At 49.3% G+C, this 19,076-nt stretch overlaps 1 protein-coding gene across 1 annotated transcript in view; it reads right to left on the bottom strand.

Annotated features, from left to right (window-relative positions):
* ABCA13 (ATP binding cassette subfamily A member 13) overlaps positions 1-19,076 on the bottom strand; it is a 396,309-nt gene that overhangs the window by 19,376 nt on the left and 357,857 nt on the right. Inside the window, exons 58-59 of the mRNA XM_019450998.2 lie at positions 17,512-17,615; positions 8,263-8,355 (exon numbers count right to left, since the gene is read on the bottom strand). Of these exons, the coding sequence (XP_019306543.2) occupies positions 8,263-8,355; positions 17,512-17,615 (197 nt within the window). The remainder of the gene's footprint in view (positions 1-8,262; positions 8,356-17,511; positions 17,616-19,076) is intronic.

The following is a 19,076-nucleotide window of genomic DNA, read 5'->3' as shown; positions in this document are numbered from 1 at the left end:
GACTCATCCTTCAGCGCAGGCCCACCGGGTGCCAGGGGCTTCACTCGTTCACTCGTTCTCTGTTCAACAATTACCCGGAGTGGGCGTCACGTACTAGGCTCTGGCCCCACTACTAGGCACCCGGAGACAAACATAAAGAAAAGTCCAGTCTCAAGAGAGCTTCCAGTCCACTGGGAAGAGGTTAAAAACAATCAGGTAGACAAATAAACATCATGTTTAATAGGTCAGAGGGTGCGTTAGTCTGTTTAGATTCATGTGTATGTGACAGAAACTCCAAAGCTGCAGGGACATCAGGTTTAAAGTCTGACAGTGGCCAACTCAGAGTGGATAAGGCAGCCGTCTGGCTCATTCGGTCTCTCTGCTCTGTTCACAGGCCTGTCGCTGAGGCCGCCTCGTGGTCCGAGATGGCTGCTTCGTCTCTAACCATCACGTTTGCATTCAGAGGGAAGACAGGAAGGGGCACAAAAAACGATGTCACTCCCCCCCGCCACCACCACACACACACAAATCCACACCCTTAAAGTTGCAGACCCTTCTCCTGCTGTATCTCTTTGGTCACCTGCAGCAGTCTTCAGAGCTGGGAAATGCATTATTATTTCCAAGGAAATGGCCGTGTAGCCAGCTAATATCTTATGCTTCTGTGAATGGGCAGACTAGATCCTGGAGACCTCCCCAAAGAGGTGAGGACGGCTCTAAAACACAGAGGGAAAAGGGGCGCCTGGGTGGCTCAGTTAGTTGGGTGTCCGACTTCGGCTCAGGTCATGATCTCGCAGTCTGTGGGTTCAAGCCCCACGTCAGGCTCTGTGCTGACAGCTCGGAGCCTGGAGCCTGCTTCGGATTCTGTCTATTTCTCTCTCTCTCTCTCTGGCCCTCCCCTGCTTGTGCTCTGTCTCTCTGTCTTTCAAAAATGAATAAACATCAAAAATATTTTTTAAACCCGGAGGGAATGAGCGACACATTGATCTCGGTGGAAGAGGAGGAAGCAGCCGTCGAGTGGGAACACGACTGGGGTCTTCCTCTGCCTTTTACCAAATGACTATAAACTATGCATTACTGTCCCCGTGTAAGGGGGGGAAACCAACTTTCAGAGGTGTTAAATACCTTTATCAAAGTCCCGGGATGCTGTCACCGGCCTGGCTCCGCACCTCTTCTGTGTCATCCCAGCACACCTATGCTGGCTCGCCCAGGCAAGTGATGTGAGCCGACACGGCACCAGCGGGGCTCAAGACCACACTCTGAAACTGGCTCCTTCCAGCAGGAACTGTGTGCTGGGCCAAACACTGCACTTGTGGGTCTGAGATTCCCTCCAGTGGTGGTGGGGACGTCACAAGGACGAAATGGGGGCAATACGCAGAGAGCACACAGCAAGTGACCCACCCTGTAAGGGGCACACAGACCCCGCACCGTGGATGAGAGCCTGGGCCGTTTATCAACACGATCAGTGCTGAGGGGCTCTGCTTTCCTGCTTTCCTCCTTCCCACCGTGGTGGAGAGCGGCAGGCGGAACCCCAGGGGCCCGTGTGCACGATGAACACCTGCCCAGCCGGCTACCGGCCCCCAGACGACCAGCACACCCTCTTCAGCCCCCGGCCCTCCCCAAGGTCTCCATTTCTCTAAGGACACCCCCACTCCCATCCCTGATCATCCTCCAGGGCTAATGATCGCAACAGCTCCCCCTCTCCCTAAGCCCCAGAAGAGTCGGTGGCAAAGTCCTGCCTTTGTTCTCGGCCATGCCACCTACACCACACGCCCCGTCACCAGCCGCCCACAGCTCATTTCCATCCCTTTTGTTTAGAAAACAAAAACAGCCCCAAAGTGCCCACTTGGGTTCCCGTCTCTTGTTCCTTTCCTTTTTCGTCTCATTTTTTTAAGTTTATTTATTTTTGAGAAAGAGAGTGTGAGCAGGGGAGGAGCAGGGGAGTGAGGAGAAGGAGGGAGGGAAGGAGGGAAGAATGGAGAGAGAGAGAGAGAGAGAGAGAGAGAGAATCCCAAGCAGGCTCCAAGCTGTCAGCACAGAGCCCAACTCGGGGCTCAATCTCACAAACCAAGAGATCATGACCTGAGCTGAAATCAAGAGTCAGACGCTTAATGGACTGACCCACCGAGGTGCCCCTGTTGCCTCATTCTTTTACCCTGGAATTAAAACTTCCCCAAAGATGGTGTCCATACGTGCGGCCCACTTTTTGACCTGCACCCCATTGTACCCTGTATCAGAGTCAAGCTGTTCCAAACATGACCCGCATCATCTCTCTCCATCCCTCCTCTGTCGGCAGGAAGGCGCTCACCGTCGAGTAGCTGCTGGGGGGCGACCTGGGAGGGATGCCTCCTCTGTCACGAAACGGACATTCCATCTCCTCCTCACTCCCGCCTGGAAACCTTCCCGTGGCACTTACACAACTTTTGATTTGTGAGTGTTTAGCACGTCTGGCAGGGGTCGTGACTGTTCAAAACCCTGTCGCTACAGAAACAGCCTCTAGCATTTGATTACTCACACCGAGCTGCACCCCAAGCGGCCTCTTCACTAGTCTTAGGACAATTTCCACATCGTGCTGCATCTACACTTATGTGTGTGTCAGTCTGACCTAAAGCAAGCTCACTGACCGAGGGACCACGCCTCTGTCGTCTCCTGAAAGACATGCATGTGGCCAGCGTGCATGAACGACCAGGAGTCAGGATGTGACCTTGAGTGTCCCCAAGAACACTTCCAATTCCCACCTTCGCTGTCTGTGTGTTCTTAACGGAACATATTAGAAAGTGAAAGCAGAGTGTCCCCATTGGGAAAGTGACCGCCCTGGGCGACATCGGCTCGTGATCTGAATTTCCCAGACCAGACGCATCCAACCAAAACGTCCAGCACGAGGACAACTAGGGGCTTGGAAGCCCTTCCCAGGAAGGGCGTCAGAGCATCCGAAGTCCTCCCAGCAGGACCGTCAGAGGAACAGGGATCGTGTTCACGTAACGCGATGCCGGGAAAGCAAGCAGAGTGACAAATGACACAAAGCAGCCTGGGAGCGCACGCTGAGCAGGCGAAAGCCAGCCAGCTTCTTTCTCTTCAAAGAGCCATTACTGGCAAAGACAGTTAATTCAGTGGTGAGTAGAAGCGGATGAATTACGGGATGCTTTGAAACAAAGCAAAATGCAGAACAGAATTCAGCAGCCGCACATCATGGCAGAAAGCCTCGTATGGGCTCGCATACAGGCCTCCTTCCCCATTTGTGAAAGTGACATAAACCTATCGAATTACCTACTTCATTTTGAAATGAGCCAGTCTATTATTTGGTGATGTCATCTTAATCTAAGCTTTGACATTCAGGCGATGTTTCCAAGAAGTATTAAATCAAAGTTGCCACGCTGAAGCATATGGTGTCAGATAAGGTGATGTGTTAATTTTCAGCTACCCAAGGAGTTGTAGCGGGAGAGCTCAAGCATCACTATACTGTTTTCCATTTCTTTGAGGAAAATCTTCGAGGGCGCCTGGGTGGCTCAGTCAGTTAAGCATCCAGCTTTGGTTTCAACTAGGGTACATGATCTCACGGTTTGTGAGAGGGCTCTGTCCTGACAGCCCATAGCCTGCTTGGGATTCTCTCTGCCCCTCCCTTGCTTGTGCGCTCTCTCTCTCTCTCTCTCTCTCTCTCTCTCTCCCCCTCTCTCAATATAAATAAAACTTTTTAAAAAAATCTAGAGACAAATCCTCCAGAGTACTCTCTATATCCTGAATAAAATGACTATATAACACATTGACGAGAGCAGCCTTCAGAGTTCATCCCATTATTATTTCTGATTCCTAAAGCTTTCATGTTGGACAACTCAAGAAAATAAAAGTTCTCATAATTGGGGCGCCTGGGTGGCTCAGTTGGTTGAGCGGCCGACTTCAGCTCAGGTCATGATCTCGCGGTCCATGAGGGCTGTGAGTTCGAGCCCCACATCGAGCTCTGTGCTGACAGCTCAGAGCCTGGAGCCTGTTTCAGATTCTGTGTCTCCCTCTCTCTCTGACCCTCCCCTGTTCATGCTCTGTCTCTCTGTGTCTCAAAAATAAATAAATGTTAAAAAAAAGTTCTCATAATCTTAAGGATTTTCTTCATTTCTAGAGTTTTGCTTTTGCTTTGTTTTCAATGCATGAACAGCCCCATCCTCCCTCCCCGCCAAGAAATTGGTCCGGCGTTCTTCAAACTATCACCTCTGTGCTTCAGAAGCATGATTTGTTTTCCTTCCCCGGGAAGGACCGCTCTGACACTCAGACTTAAACTCTCTGCTGTAGCTGCTCCCAGGGCAGGGGAAAGCAAACAGGTGCAACACGCAGGCCTTACGGGTTCCCTGCAGGTGGATCGTGAACATGCCCACAGCCTGTTGACTCTCAGGATGTGCTCCAGTTCTGCCATGGAGAGAACCTGGGAATGCGTCCCCAATTCCCCGGGGACGGCGTCTCGGCACCCACAGAGGACGGCGTCTCGGCACCCACAGAGGCTGCTGTCAACCAGTCCCGGCCATCAGGTGGCCTCGACTCTGCTTCTGCTCTCCTTGGTATGCGCACATGCACACATTCATCCATGCGTGTGCACACACGATTATGGCTCACACGTAAACTTATAAATTTATCTACTCCTTATCATAGGACAGTCCCTCCCGCAATGGAAGCCCCAGAACACAGACTGTCCGACCTAATGACCTACCGTCAACTGAGGAAAGAATCCAGTCAGCAGCATGAGAGACTGTAGACAGCCACCCAACATCCACTTCCTTGCGTTCTTCCTTAACAGAAATCTAAGTTGATTTAAGTGGCAAAATGCCCAGCTAAATTCTACACTTCTCAGGCTTCCCAGTAACCAGGGCGACTGACAAAACATAAGAGCAAGTATCCCCTCTTGCCTTTCCCTGCTTCCTCTTGTTGCCTAGAACAAGGGTGTGATGGATGGAGCTGCAGCAGCCATTCTGGGACCAAGAAAACCATAAAGACGTGAGCCACTGAACCAGTGCCAATACCAGGTACTTCTGGACTTTTACTACATATAAAAAATGAATACACTTAAGTCAGTGGATGTGCTTACATCGATGTGTCTGATGTTCTGTTCCTAACTGAAAGACAGAGCTCATAACTGGTACAGAAGATCAAAGAGATCCGAGAAGAAAAAAAAAAAAATCCCTGGAGGAAGGTCTCCGAAGGAAAAGAGATCATATGATTGCCAAACAGAAGACAGATTGATAAGCAAATTTCCTTCCCAGAACCAGAAACACAGGAAGAGAAGGATGATGAATGAATAGTAGTTTGTGAGGCCACGCTGAGGGGCTGGCCAAGGGGCTGACAGACAGGCAGCTTCTCTCATCTCAGAGACCTCGCACTTTACGAGTGGGGTGACAGGGTCGCGCTGAGAACGGAGGAGGTGAAGAGTGCCCAGGGGAAGGTCAACAGGAGAGCGTTGGCGGTGTAGACACAGGCACACGGCACACATCCGTGTGGCCCCAGGGATGTGCACCTGAGGAGTGGGGAGGCGGGACGCTTGCCCTTGGAGCCCATGGCTCAGGAGTCTCACCGGCTGCACTGGGACCCCAGCTCCGGGTACTGAATTGGGGTGTCGTGAGAACACACACGCACCACAGAACAAAGGAAACCAGAACACCCCGGTTCAAATCCCAGCTCCTCCGCTCACCAGCCAGGAACACCCTCAATCTTTCTCTGAGTACGTTTTCTATAGCTGCAAAAGGGGGTGATAACTAGCCACCCCAGGGCACTGTCACGAGGAGCTAACTACTTAACGTGCTCCATGCACTTCGAACTGGCGCCTAGCACGCTCTACAGCCTCGATCTCTCCTGACACCGTGACCCACCACGTGACCCAGCGCGCGGGATGATCTAGACCAGGGCTTAGTCCCCTGCGGGGGAGAACAGCCAAAGAAAAGAGACCTCGGTGCGTCACAGGGAGAGGAGTGCTGGGCGCCGAAGACGGCATTCAGGGCGGGGCCGCTCCAGGAGCCAGTGCACGTGGGAGGCGGGGGCAGGTGTCTCCCCTGCCCTTGGGGTGCAGGGCGAGTTCCCGAGGCCCCGCCCTCCCCTCGCCTCCTCAGCTCCTGGCCTCAGGTACCCCATCGGGCGGACACCTCCCAGCCCGAGCCGACCCGGCGCACCCACCCCTGCATCCCCACCGGGAAACCCCTACGCTCCCGGTCCTAACCCCCACTCGGCTGGTCCCCCCCCCCCCCGCCCCCGCCCCAATCCCAAACCCAGCTTATCCCAAGTTACCTCCTCACCCCTCTCCCCAGGGCCTCCCTCACCCCTGCCCTGTCCTCATTCTCTCCTCTTTTCAAATGTCCTCAGTCCCAAATCACAGGTAGGCCCAGACTCCTCCCCTTGGGTCCCCAAGCACCTGCTGGGGGGAGGGGAGCACCTCTGCGGCGACTCTCACACTCACTGAGGGTAACACGCACCTCCGTGGGCGTGTTCTGGGTTTCCCGATGATCCCTCACGACAACCACCGCAGAAGGGCCTCCCCGAACCCCGTCTCCTCCCGCTCCCCACCCTCCTCCCGCTCCCCCTGCAGCTCCAAAGTATCAGCTTCTCCGCAGAACGCACGTGGCCTGAGCTAGGCTCCCCTCCACGTGCTGCACGCTTGCCTGGCCTCGCAGCGACCCGTCCCCAGCCGGGGACACTCGGACAGACTGCCTGAGGCTGCATGTGCCCAGCGGCACCTGGCACACAGCATCGGGCTCTGCGGGAACTGGGCACAACCTGAATCTCTAATCACAGGGCGGAGATCTCAGACCCCCGGGGCGAAATCACATGCTGAGTCGGGGACAACAGGGCCGCAAGCCGAGGACTGGTGTCATATCTGCGTGCCCATGGGCTGTGCACAGAGTGGACACAGTCCACAGACGCCCTCCATGCAGCTTTCCTGGCCACAGGGCCTGCGGCTGGCACACAGGCTGGGAGTCCTGGGTCCATGGCGCAATTAACCCTTTACTTTTTATCTCATATTACGGAAACAGAGGTAATCGGTTTATGGGTTGCAAGAAAATACCAACATGACAAATTATGCTTTGCAACGTATCAAAGTTCGGTGTTTTGGTGAATTGCCCACGAGCCGCTTCTTGCCGTGTGTCATTCTACAGTCCACATTGCTAACAATCCGCCCTCAACCACCTCCCATGTCATCGGAACGGGAACCAGAAGAGAGGGAGCCTGTGCAGCACGGAGGCTAATTCTGCCTCGGCGCGTCCTGGGGCCGGGCTCTGGCAGCCACCTTGAGAGAGGCAGGTGGCGAAGCTCAGACATAAATCACCCGGCAATCAGGCACGGGCTATAAAACTTCATGTAAGCATTCATAAAGGTGAGGGAGTGTGAAAGATTATTTTTCTTTTGATGACACTTATTAAAAATGAGCAGACTGCATATTGAGAACAGTTTCCATCCAGCAGGCTCGGTCTGACCAGCGGCTGACCCTGAGCCTCACGCGGCAGCGAGGCTGGCTGTCCCCACGGTGCCCGACTCTGAGCCACCGGAAAAGGCGTGTTCGCTCCCCAGGCCGGAGAACCAAGCATTCGCTGATATTTTCTCCACGAAATAAAAATACTTGATCTTAATATATATGACTGTTTACTTAGCAAATCTCGGCTTGCAAATTCCAGCTTCAAAAAACAGTGAATAAAATGAAAGCGGAAAGAGATTTATCAACATATTAAAAAATTATTCTGGATCAGATACACCAGATTAGACGGCGAGTTAAGAGGAAATTCGAAACTGTGGAAACAGCTTGGGGGACACTGAATGCAAAAACCGGGGGACTAGGATGCAAAACTGCTCGTAGGAACTGACAGCAACATCATGAAGATTCCGCAAAGTCCACGGAGAGGACGAAAATCGACCACAACAACCCTGGTCTCCCGTCCTGAATCCGCGGAGGCCTTTCCAACAGCACAGCGGCTGGCAGGTGACACAGGCCCCCCACCCGCCCCGGACGGGGGCTACGGGGGCGGACAACCTCTGTGTGAAGTATTCTGCACTGGCGAGGACACACTTTCTCCTCTTTTCATCCTGACGGTCACTTTGAGAATGTCCGGAAGAAGCCCGTGAACGTGGTGGGGGGATGGCTGGGCTCCACGTGGGAGCTGCAGCCACGGTCGGTGGCCTGCAGGCCCCTCATTTCCCCAGGCCCCCGTCTCCTTCCTCCGCGGGAGGGGCTGGGCCACTCTGGCTCGAAAGCATCACCGGTTGTGACCGCCTCACGCAGTGAACGGACGAGGACATACACGTACACACACACGTACAACATACCTGCTTTTAAGGTGCTGAGGGGAGCCAAGGCACCGGAAGCTGCCGTTGACCATTATGGCCAGTCTCGTGCACAGGGCCTGGCATTCCTCCATGCTGGGGGGACAGGACGAGAAGGGCATGAGCAAGTGCGTCCTCCAGGCAGCAAACCACCCAAGCAACACATAGACAAAAACACTGCTGCTGTTGGTGAATTTTCTACATACCACCTCAAGAAACCCTCAATGAGCACTTTTAAAATGCGTGTTTTGGGGCGCCAGCGTGACTCAGTCGGTTGAGGGTCCGACTTCGGCTCAGGTCATGATCTCACGGTTTGTGAGTTCGAGCCCCGTGTCGGGCCCTGTGCTGGCAGCTCGAGCCTGGAGCCTGCTTCGGATTCTTTGTCTCCCTTTCTCTGCTCCTCCCCTCTCAAAAATAAATAAACATAGAAAAGAAAAGAAAAGAAAAGAAAAGAAAAGAAAAGAAAAGAAAGAAAAGAAAAGAAAAGAAAAGAAAAGAAAAGAAAAGAAAGAAATAAAATAAAATAAAATAAATAAAATAAAATAAAATAAAATAAAATAAAATAAAATGGATGTTTTACTTAGATAACCAATGACACAATTAACCAAAACTTAGCAGTATTTCAAAATCCCAGGAACAATGGTTATTAGGAGAGAAACTGTTGCAATAGTAAGAAAATATAAACTAAATCCAAGTGACCTTCACAGAAAATGTGCAAGTTTTATGAAAAAAAAGCAATAAGATCTACTAATGAACCTAAATGAAATCTTGAATCAATAAAAGGATGTGTCAAGAAAAAGAAAAAAGTGAATATATTTTAGATAAAGGAAATTATTATAAATGAATATTACTGTGATATAAAAATTATTGCAACATAAAATAGTCTTAGTATATGTCAGTATAAATATAAAACATGATAGGTACATGAATATAAATGTAATAAATGAATTTTATATAAAATATATATGTGAATTCTATTTTACTATAATATATAAAATAAAATATAACAAATCACATTGTAATTTGCAGCTATAATTTGGTTTGTAACATTATCTTGGTATAAAATATGTAATAAAGATTTGTAACTTGTAATACAGTTATTATAATTATATAGAAAATAAAATAAATTATAATAAGGTTATAGTATAATGCCAATCAAAATTATAAAGCATACCTTCAAAATTATTAAGCATACCTTCAAAATTATTTAGTGAGAGGTAGAAAAACTGTGAACAAGAAGAATGATAAGAGTTGCTCCAGAAGATATTTAACATTTCTGTTAAATGTTCTAAGGCTCAGATAATTCAAGGAAGGCAACAGGCTTAGGAGTTACAAGGCAGATCATTAGAAGAAGAAAGGCTGTGCAGAACTAAACAGTCACATCTTAAACACAAAAGCGGATGGGAACATTCCTTCTAAGCATCAGCGACGGAAGAGACTATGAAAGAAAATGCTTGGTAGTTGACAATGCAGAAGTGCAAACTTCTAATAAGTCTGTCAAAACACAGCCAATGAACATTAAAAAAAAAACTACAACAAAATAAACTTAAAAAAAAAATTTAAGGGGAAACTGGGTGGCTCAGTGGGTTAAGCATCCAACTCTTGGTTTCGGCTCAGGTCATGATCTAAGCTTGCTTGGGATTCTCTCTCTCTCCCTCTGCCTCTGTCCTTCCCTGCTTGCAGTCTCTCTCTCTTAAAATAAATAAACTCAAAAAGAAGTAAAAACAAAACTACAGGGGCGCCTGGGTGGCGCAGTCGGTTAAGCGTCCGACTTCAGCCAGGTCACGATCTCACAGTCTGTGAGTTCGAGCCCCGCGTCAGGCTCTGGGCTGATGGCTCGGAGCCTGGAGCCTGTTTCCGATTCTGTGTCTCCCTCTCTCTCTGCCCCTCCCCCGTTCATGCTCTGTCTCTCTCTGTCCCAAAAATAAATAAAAAAACGTTGAAAAAAAAAAAAATTTAAAAAAAAAAAAAAAAAACAAAACTACAACAAACGCAATGCGTGAGGGTGGATACATTCAGTATATATTAAAGTTCATTTATTTATTTATTTATTTTAATTTTTTTAACGTTTATTTACTTTTGAGACAGAGAGAGACAGAGCATGAATGGGGGAGGGTCAGAGAGAGAGAGGGAGACACAGAATCTGAAACAGGCTCCAGGCTCTGAGCTGTCAGCACAGAGCCCGACGCGGGGCTCGAACTCACAAACCGTGAGGTCATGACCTGAGCCGAAGTCGGACGCTTCACCGACTGAGCCACCCAGGCGCCCCTCATTTATTTATTTTTGAGAGAGAGAGAGAGACAGAGAGAGAGAAAAAGAGAGGACACGCACATGCGGGGGAGGGACAGAGAGAGACACAGAATCTGAAGTCTCTGAGCTGTCAAGAGCCTGACGTGAGGCTCGAACCCACGAACCACGAGATCATGACCTGAGACGAAGTCGGCCATTTAACCGACTGAGCCACCCAGGCGCCCCAATCCATTCGGTATACAGAACTGTTTTTGTTAGCGTAAAAATGAAACTATAAAAATGCAATCCTGGAGGAAGGTCAAATATAGTGACTATTCAAAGAACTGTCCACAGGTAATACACATCCTGACAAATTAGAAACTTAACCATCAAATAAGTGAGCTTAAAATTCTCTTCCAGCCAGAAAGTCATTTGCCAAATGTGCCTTTTGTTTGTTGCACAGGGAAACACTGTTTCCCCTATCTGCGGTGCAAATACAAACAATGAATTCTCAGATCAAAAAAATACCTGCAAAGTTAAAAACATCGTCTCAACAATCCCAACCTCATATACTGCTGGTGGGAGTGAAAAATTGGCGTGATTTTCTGAAAACTCAATTTGGCACTAATCTCTTCTAGGAACTTACGTTAGGAAACACAGAAAATAGGAATGCATATAACAAGTTCTTTATAAGAGTAAAAATCCAGAAACCGCTTCTGTAATAGGATAATATGATACTCAGATAAATGGGGGTGCGTCCATGTGTTGAACAGCCATTCAAATGAGGTTTTCTAAACTCCATTAGTTGCACAGAAAAAAAGTAATGATACAGCATGGCAGCTCGCATTAGGAAACTTGCACACGAATGTGGGGGGGAAAAGGGAAGGCAAAACACACGAAAAGGTTGACATTGATGATACTTGAAAAGTGAAATTCATGGTGCAATTCCTTTGCTTCTGCCACTATGTGCCATCCAAATCCCCTACAGGAATCAGGTATTCTGTTCACTGTTCGGGAATGGGTGTAAAGCCCGTCTGCTCATTAGGTCACGGGACATTCAGATCAAGGTTATATTGGTCAGCCTCCCATGCAGCTAGAGGCAGACGTGTGACAACTAGGGTCAATGGGAAGTACAATTTCTGGGTCACATCAAAATAAGGCAAGCCGCTTGCCCTGGGTTTGGGTTCTTTCTACTTTCCATGAGCTGGACTAGAAAGTCAATTTCAACCACCCAGATGAGGCAAACTCACAAGTGAGTAAGTGAAATGGTGGAAAGACTCAGAATCCTTGGATGACCTTGGGCTCCACCATAGTCCACCATCATGAATTGTTAGTGGAGGAGAGAAAAACACGTCTGGTCTGAGCCACTGTAATTTGGGGTCTGAGTTATAGTAGTTTAACACGGGGTCTAAGGAATACGTGCTATTCACATTCCAAACACGCTTTATAAATCTTTTTTTAATGTTTATTTATTTTTGAGAGAGATAGAGAGACAGACTGTGATCAGGAGAGGGGCAGAGAGAGGGAGACACAGAATCCGAAGCGGGCTCCAGGCTCCAAGCTGTCATCACAGAGCCTGACGCAGGGTTTGAACTCACGAACCGTGAGATCATGACCTGAGCCCAAGTTGGATGCTTAAGTGACTGAGCCGCCCCAAAATAGGCTTTATAAATCTTTTTGTGCAAACATATCTTTCTCTGTTTCTTTAATAAGTTCCAATTTAAAATTTTCATGAGTGCATCGTAGGTGTTCTAATTAAAGTGGGAGAACGTGAAGTTTTCTCTATCGCATCCTTATGCATCTCAGATGAACAGAGATCCAAATAACAACCGATCTTAATTACGACCTTGGAGTGACGACGTGGTAATTTCAACTGAGTTGTTATTAGCTGTCAAACAAATAAGGTCTAAACAGCGGGTGGGTTGCCATGACATCTCTGCCCAGAGGGCAGAGACTGCAAGATTTTGAGGACTTTCAGCAGCAGGAAGAACATCCAATGCCAGGTGCTCTACAGCAATGAAATAATCTGTGACTATTTACTCTGAGAATGAACACCGTGCTTCCTTCGGGTGGTCAGGCTGGCTGGAACAGAGCTCTCTCTGGTCAGGGGCGCGAGGAGTCAAGGGCTTAGCGTGGAGCATACGGTACAAGTCAGGGTTTGATGGGCGAGCAAAAAGCACTCTGGCCTTGGGGCGCCTGGGTGGCTCAGTCGGTTAAGCGTCCGACTTCGGCTCAGGTCATGATCTCACAGTCCGTGAGTTCGAGCCCCGCGTGGGGCTCTGTGCTGTCAGCTCAGAGCCTGGAGCCTGTTTCAGATTCTGTGTCTCCCTCTCTCTCTGACCCTCCCCCGTTCATGCTGTCTCTCCCTGTCTCAAAAATAAATAAACATTAAAAAAAAAAAAAAAAAAAAGCACCCTGGCCTTTCTCGGTCGGACCCATTGTAAGTCCTCTCGGTGACTCCAGGGGGAAACAGCGTTCCTAACCTCAGTTTCCCACCCCATGTTTCCCCCCACGGTCCTCTAGGTAAGGAGTGAGAAGAGGAACAGAGACAGAACCTCAAAATTAAGAGGAAACTGTGCAATTTGGAGACTTTTCAGCTGCAGGCAGCTGTCTCAGAAGCACAGAATCAGTCACTGGCTGCTGCGCTCTCCATTAATCGTGAGTCATTTAGATCTTTGTATTGCATGAATATGGGCAGATTTATAGAAATGAAGATACATCGTTAATGTGAAACCGCATTAACGGGAGGACGTAGGACAGAAATTACAGTGATGTACGATCTTCCTGAGAACTGTCCATAATAATCATACGCTATATGGAAATCAAAAGGGATTTTTAACGTGACCCCCACTTTATCCACTCTTAGGACCCACATATGAAAATGAGGCCTTAACAAATACCGGCCTGATAAATGCAGGAATGCAGAGAGTTTCCAGAATTGGCACGGCCAGAGGATCGTTTTAAGCAAAAACGTACGTATATTATAAGGTAGAGGGTTTGCCACATTTATTTCATTTCAGTGTAACATTTTATTTTCTGAAAAGAAACAGAACCAAGACAAAAGCCAAGGGCAGGACTTCTGGCTACAGCCCAGTGAAAAACCTGGCACATCTTTTCCCCCCAAATCAACTCGAAAGCTGGACACAATGAACAAAAACAACCATTTCGGAATGTTGGAAACTGTCTAGAAGGATGCAACGGTCTGAGAAACGCTTACCACTGACGAACAGCTGCACGGCCAGCTTTACACACGTGCGGCTACTGGCAGGACAAGGCAGCCCACGAGGACCGGGAGCTTCTCTGCGCTCAACTGGGACCCATACCCGGCAACGCCGTCAACATCAGTGACTTGTGTAGAGCCCAGCAGACAAGGGTCAAGAGCTCCAGTATCTGGCCTGACAGTGCCTGCATTAGCTCATGTGTCACTGGGGCACGCGCCTAGCCTACTGAGGCTGCACGTCCATGCAGTAGAGGCCACAGAGGGGCCACGCCAGCCACATGACCCATGTGAACCCAGAGGCTAGCCACACGCACATCCAGAGCCCAGCAGCACTCTGGAGAAGGCAAGACTGGGCCACGTGAGGAGGTCTGAAAGGGGAACATCCTCCCCTGGGCACACACGGACCCACCGGCAGAGGACAGATCGGGGCTGGCGTCAGGTGGCTGAGGGCCGCCTCTGTCTACGTAAAAGCAGGTGGCTTCGAGGAATCCGGGCTTCACAAAATGAGCACAGAATTTAACACACAAACTGAAGAGCGTCACTGGGAGCTACTCACTGCAGTGGAAAGAGATTCCGCAGATTCATCCCAGGCAAAGACACGCAGACAGACAGACACACGAAAGGGACAGACAAACCAAGAAGAAGAAAACCAAGAAAAAAAAATAATAAATAAATAAATAACATGGCAATAACGACAACTTTTAGGGAAGGAGAAGAATCAAAAACCAGAGAGGCTACGATTTATTAAATATTGTGAAATACCCAGTTTTCAACAACAACAAAAAAAACTATAACCTGTAAAATTAACAAGAAATTGTTATCCATACTCAGGGAGAAAAGCAGTCAGCAGAAACTATTCCTAGATGCCCCTAAATGCTAGATTTAGCAGAAAAAAATCTTCAATGAAGCAACTCTATGTATGTTCGAAGGACTAAAGGAAACAATGTTTAAAGAATGTTTTTTTTAGACGACAATAGAGTTTCTGAAGTAGATTGAATTTTTAAAAAGAAAAATACCAAATGAATTTTTTTGTTGTTGAAGAGTATAAATGAAAGGAAAATTTCACTATGGGGCCCGCGGCAAACCTGGGTAGCAGAAGAAAGCATCAGTGAACTTGAAGATTATCGAATCTGAAAAGAGGGAAAAAAATATTTAAAAGAAATGGGACAGAAACACAGATCTGCAGGACACCATTGTACATGCACAGAAAGTACCAGGGTGTGGAAAAGGAAAGGAAAGATAGAAAGAGCCAGAAAAAAATATTTGAATAAACAACTACCAAAATATCAACACAGTAGGTGAAATGCATTAACCTACACATCCAAGAAGCGCCATGAACCTAAGGAAGGATACCCGGAGGGATGTACATCTGGACACACTGGGGTTTAACCGTGAGAGTTGGAGAGAAAAGTCCTGAGAGGCACAACCCAGGAACGACCCAGGATGTACCAGGAAGCATCAGAAGGGATGCTGGCCAGCTTCTTCTAAGAGACAACGTTGGTGAGAAGACAGAGGTGACACGATCATCTGGACAATGTGAATGAAAATCACACTTCACTAGGGTGGCTACAATCAAAAAGACAGAGTGTTGACAAGAGTCTGCACAAACCAGGAGCTTCATCATTGTTCCTGGGAATATAAGACGATGAAGCCACGTTGAAACACAACGGTGTTCTGCGATTTCTTAAAGCAGACCTACCACAAACTTACCACACGACCCAGCCATCTGACCCCTAAGACACTGTCCAAGACAGATGAAAGCATATGTCTGTACAAAGACATTTATAAGACTGCTCACAGCACCTTATACTGGAAACAATCCAAGGGGCTATTGACAGGGGAAGACCAGACAAATGAGGTCTGGCCACACAGCAAGCGAAAGAAGCCAGATACAACAGACTACACTTTTTATGATCTCGTTGGCATGAAATATCCAGAAGACACATTTGAGCTAAAGAGTCTGAGACTTTGCATGGGGATGATCTGAAAACAAACGTTGAGAACACATTGGAAATGCCCTAAACTGGATTATGGTGACAGGTGCACAGAACTCTCATTTTCCTAAATAAAACCCCCCAAAAAACAAAAAAATCATTGAATGGTACACTTAAAGTGGGTAAATTATAGGGTATGTAAATTACATCTCAGAAAAAAAAACCTGTTTTAAGAACTGGCAGTGTTTCAGGGCCCCTGGGTGGCCCATTCAGTTGAACAGCTGACTTCAGCTCAGGTCATGATCCCATGGTTCATGAGTTCGAGCCCCGCTTTGGGCTCCCTGCTGTCAGTGCAGAGCCTGCCTCGGACCCTCTGTCCCCCTCTCTCTGCCCCATCTCAACTTGTGCATGCTCTCTCTCTCTCCAACCCCCCCCCCAAAAAAAACTGGCAGCATTTAGTCCAGCAGTGAAAATTCAGGGACGATGGACAATAGACAAACCCTCAGGGAATAAGAGAAGATTTAAAAAAAAAAAAAAAAAACAGTGCAAAGAAGGTGAGGAAGCATCTGCTCTCACATGAAGTGACATGTGTGAAAGGCGTCATCCTGTATGGAAATACAGGTTGACTTTGCTCGGACACTCACGGTCGCCACTGGCACCTATTACAGGAACAGGGTCTGAGATGGACGTGTGGCAGGATCATGCATGTAGACGTACAGCTCGCAAGAGGATTTTCACATAAACCGATGATGCCGGGGCCTTCGGCAAAGTCTCCTGAGCCTCCGCACAGATCTCACACTGCCTTAGCTTCACATCTCACCTCTGGCAACAAGGGGCGGATGGCCTGCTGCGGCACAGACTTGGTGGGGGGCACCCCCCCCAGAGCCCGGGGTCCCCATGATTCACCTGTCTGGCTAGGAATTCCCAGACTGCAAGGCCCTGGCTGCCCTTTACATGGGCCACTTCTCAAAGTTGTGTTTTCACCGAGCAGCCTTGAAGGACGAGGTATCATCTCCCCCAAACCCAGAGCTGACTTGTTCATCAGCTGCCCTCAAGAGGAGGGTCACCACGCAGGTGGCGTCCCCCACCCAATCCCTTGTGTGCAGGCATCGTCTGGGTATCAGGGCACCAGAACCAGCGGGACCTTGCTGACAGTGAGTAATACAAATTTTCACCTCTGACCCAGGAGGCTCGTGTCCTCTGGAAACATCCAGGAACTTGGCCTGCCAACTTTGTTAGCTTATGAGTAAGGCAGAATCTTGGCTCCTTCTCAGCTCCTGACGTTGAACTCAGGGCGTGTGTTACTCACTTTACGTCGAAGCCGTAAAGCCTGATCCCCATTACACCTCAGATAAATCACACTGCGCTGTCCACAAACGGGTTTGATATAACCTGAGACTCGAGCTGTTGTGTGGCTTAGCACGGTGTGACATAAAGTAAAAACATAGGCCAAGGACTCTGAAATCTAATCAGAACATTAATTCTGTGAGGAAGAAAACAGGGGGCCAAATTCAGAAACTTGTGACGTTTTTGTTTCAGCCGAGTCTGCTGCTGGGGTTAAAGGTCTTGGGCGGGCAGGCACCGAATCCCGGCCTCCGGAGGACCAGGGCAAGAGTGTGCCTGCAACAGACCGCCGGGCTCGCGGTCCGGCCACGCCACCTGCCAGCTGTCGGCCTCCGTTATGTTACCGGATCCGTCTCCGTTTCAGAGTCCCAGCCTACACGTGGGGCTCACGACTCCATCCCCATCACCGCGGGGCTGTCCAGAGGCAGGGTCACGTGGGCAGCACGGGCCTGGCCCCCGCTGCTCTGCCACCCTTGCCGGCCCCCCAGCCGCGCTCCCAGATTGGCCACGAGGGCCACGGCTCACCTGTGTGAGGTCAGCACCACCGCACAGCCTTGGCGAACCTCCTGCCTAATCGCATCCCACAGGAACCGCTTCGAGCAGGGATCCATCCCAGAGCTGGGCTCGTCCTGAGGGAGAGAGCACACGGTGACGGCACTGGGGTGCACGTCGGGACGGACAGGCCCGGCCCCGCCGGGAGGGCAGCCACAGTGCATCTGGACACAGTTGAGCCCCCCCACCCCGGCGGTAAGGACGGCCCCCCTCGATGCATCATCCGCCTGCACAGGGCTTCACGGCCATCCACCTCGGAAAGACATGCAAAAGCAGAAACAAGCTTTACTCACTTTGCACCAGTGGGTAAAGTGGGGTTCCTGGAAACTGGGGCTTTCTCCTTCAATGAGCACCGGAGCACTTACTCAACCGCGTTTGAGGGAGATGGCTGTGGACCGCATGACGCATTTCTGGGCTTGTTGCGGTCAGGGAGTACTGAACACATTTTTCTTAAGAGCTTAGGGTCATCAACTTCCCCAAAGAGAGAAACGGACGGGAAGCGGACAAAAACATGGCACTGAACAGGGAGACTGCACCTGTGTTTTCTGCACGCCGGGTGATCTACGAGGGTAGTTACAAACACAAACAAACAGAAGCTATGATCATGCCTCGCTCGGTGAGAAAGAGGATGTGTAGTTCGGCGTCTTCCTGACCCCGTGCCAGACACTTGTCTTCTCTCCCGGAGAGTGAGGGGGTGGGGGAGGGGGAGTGTGAAGGCCCTTCAGTGAATGTCTTTAACCAGATGCTCTGAGTACTCCCCGACATCCCAGTCACCACATGTGCGGTGGCCATGCATGTCATGTGCACAACTTCATGGATGGCTTTCACGGAGTCCAACAGACAGGACTGTGTCAGGACCACGTGCAGATGAGGAGGCATGCACTCAATGTGCCAGGCTGCGTGCATGCAGAGAGTTGCAGAAGCAGACTCTGGACCCCCGCAGCTGACTCCGGTCCCCAGCTTGACCCCTAGCCCAGAGTCTAGGGCAACCAAGGAGCTGAGAGCAAGGCTGTGAGAAGCAGGCGGGGGCTGTGGTGAGCCGGGGACAGGAGTCCCCATCCGAACTGAGGACACATGCCTGGCAAGGCAGAGCATGGGGACATTCTGCAGAAGGTAACAGACACCATGCCTTGTAAACGCTTCTTATATGGAAAACCTAGTTTACACCCCGCAGACCCAGGCAAGGGTTTGTATTCACTACCGGGTGTCAGAATGTGGCATTCTGCAACAGTCCTTGATTTGGACCTTGCAAAGAAGCAAACTTAGAGCAAAGAAGAAAGAAAAAGAAAGAAAGAAAGAAAGAAAGAAAGAAAGAAAGAAAGAAAGAAAGAAAGAAAGAAAGAAAGAGGGAGGGAGAGAGAAAGAAAGAGAGAGAGAGACGAAGGGAGGGAAGGAGGGAGGGAGGGAGGGAAGGAGGGAGGGAGGGAGGGAGAGAGAAAGAAAAAGAAAGAAAGAAAGAAAGAAAGAAAGAAAGAAAGAAAGAAAGAAAAAGAAAGGATGGGAGGGAGGGAGAAAGAGAAAGAGAAAGAAAAAGAAAG

The sequence above is a fragment of the Panthera pardus genome, unplaced genomic scaffold (genome assembly GCF_024362965.1).
Source record: "Panthera pardus isolate Hobbes unplaced genomic scaffold, ASM2436296v1 HiC_scaffold_8, whole genome shotgun sequence".
Taxonomy (NCBI): domain Eukaryota; kingdom Metazoa; phylum Chordata; class Mammalia; order Carnivora; family Felidae; genus Panthera; species Panthera pardus.
The sequence above is the reverse complement of the archived record's forward strand: the minus strand, read 5'-3'. Positions and strand labels throughout refer to the sequence as shown.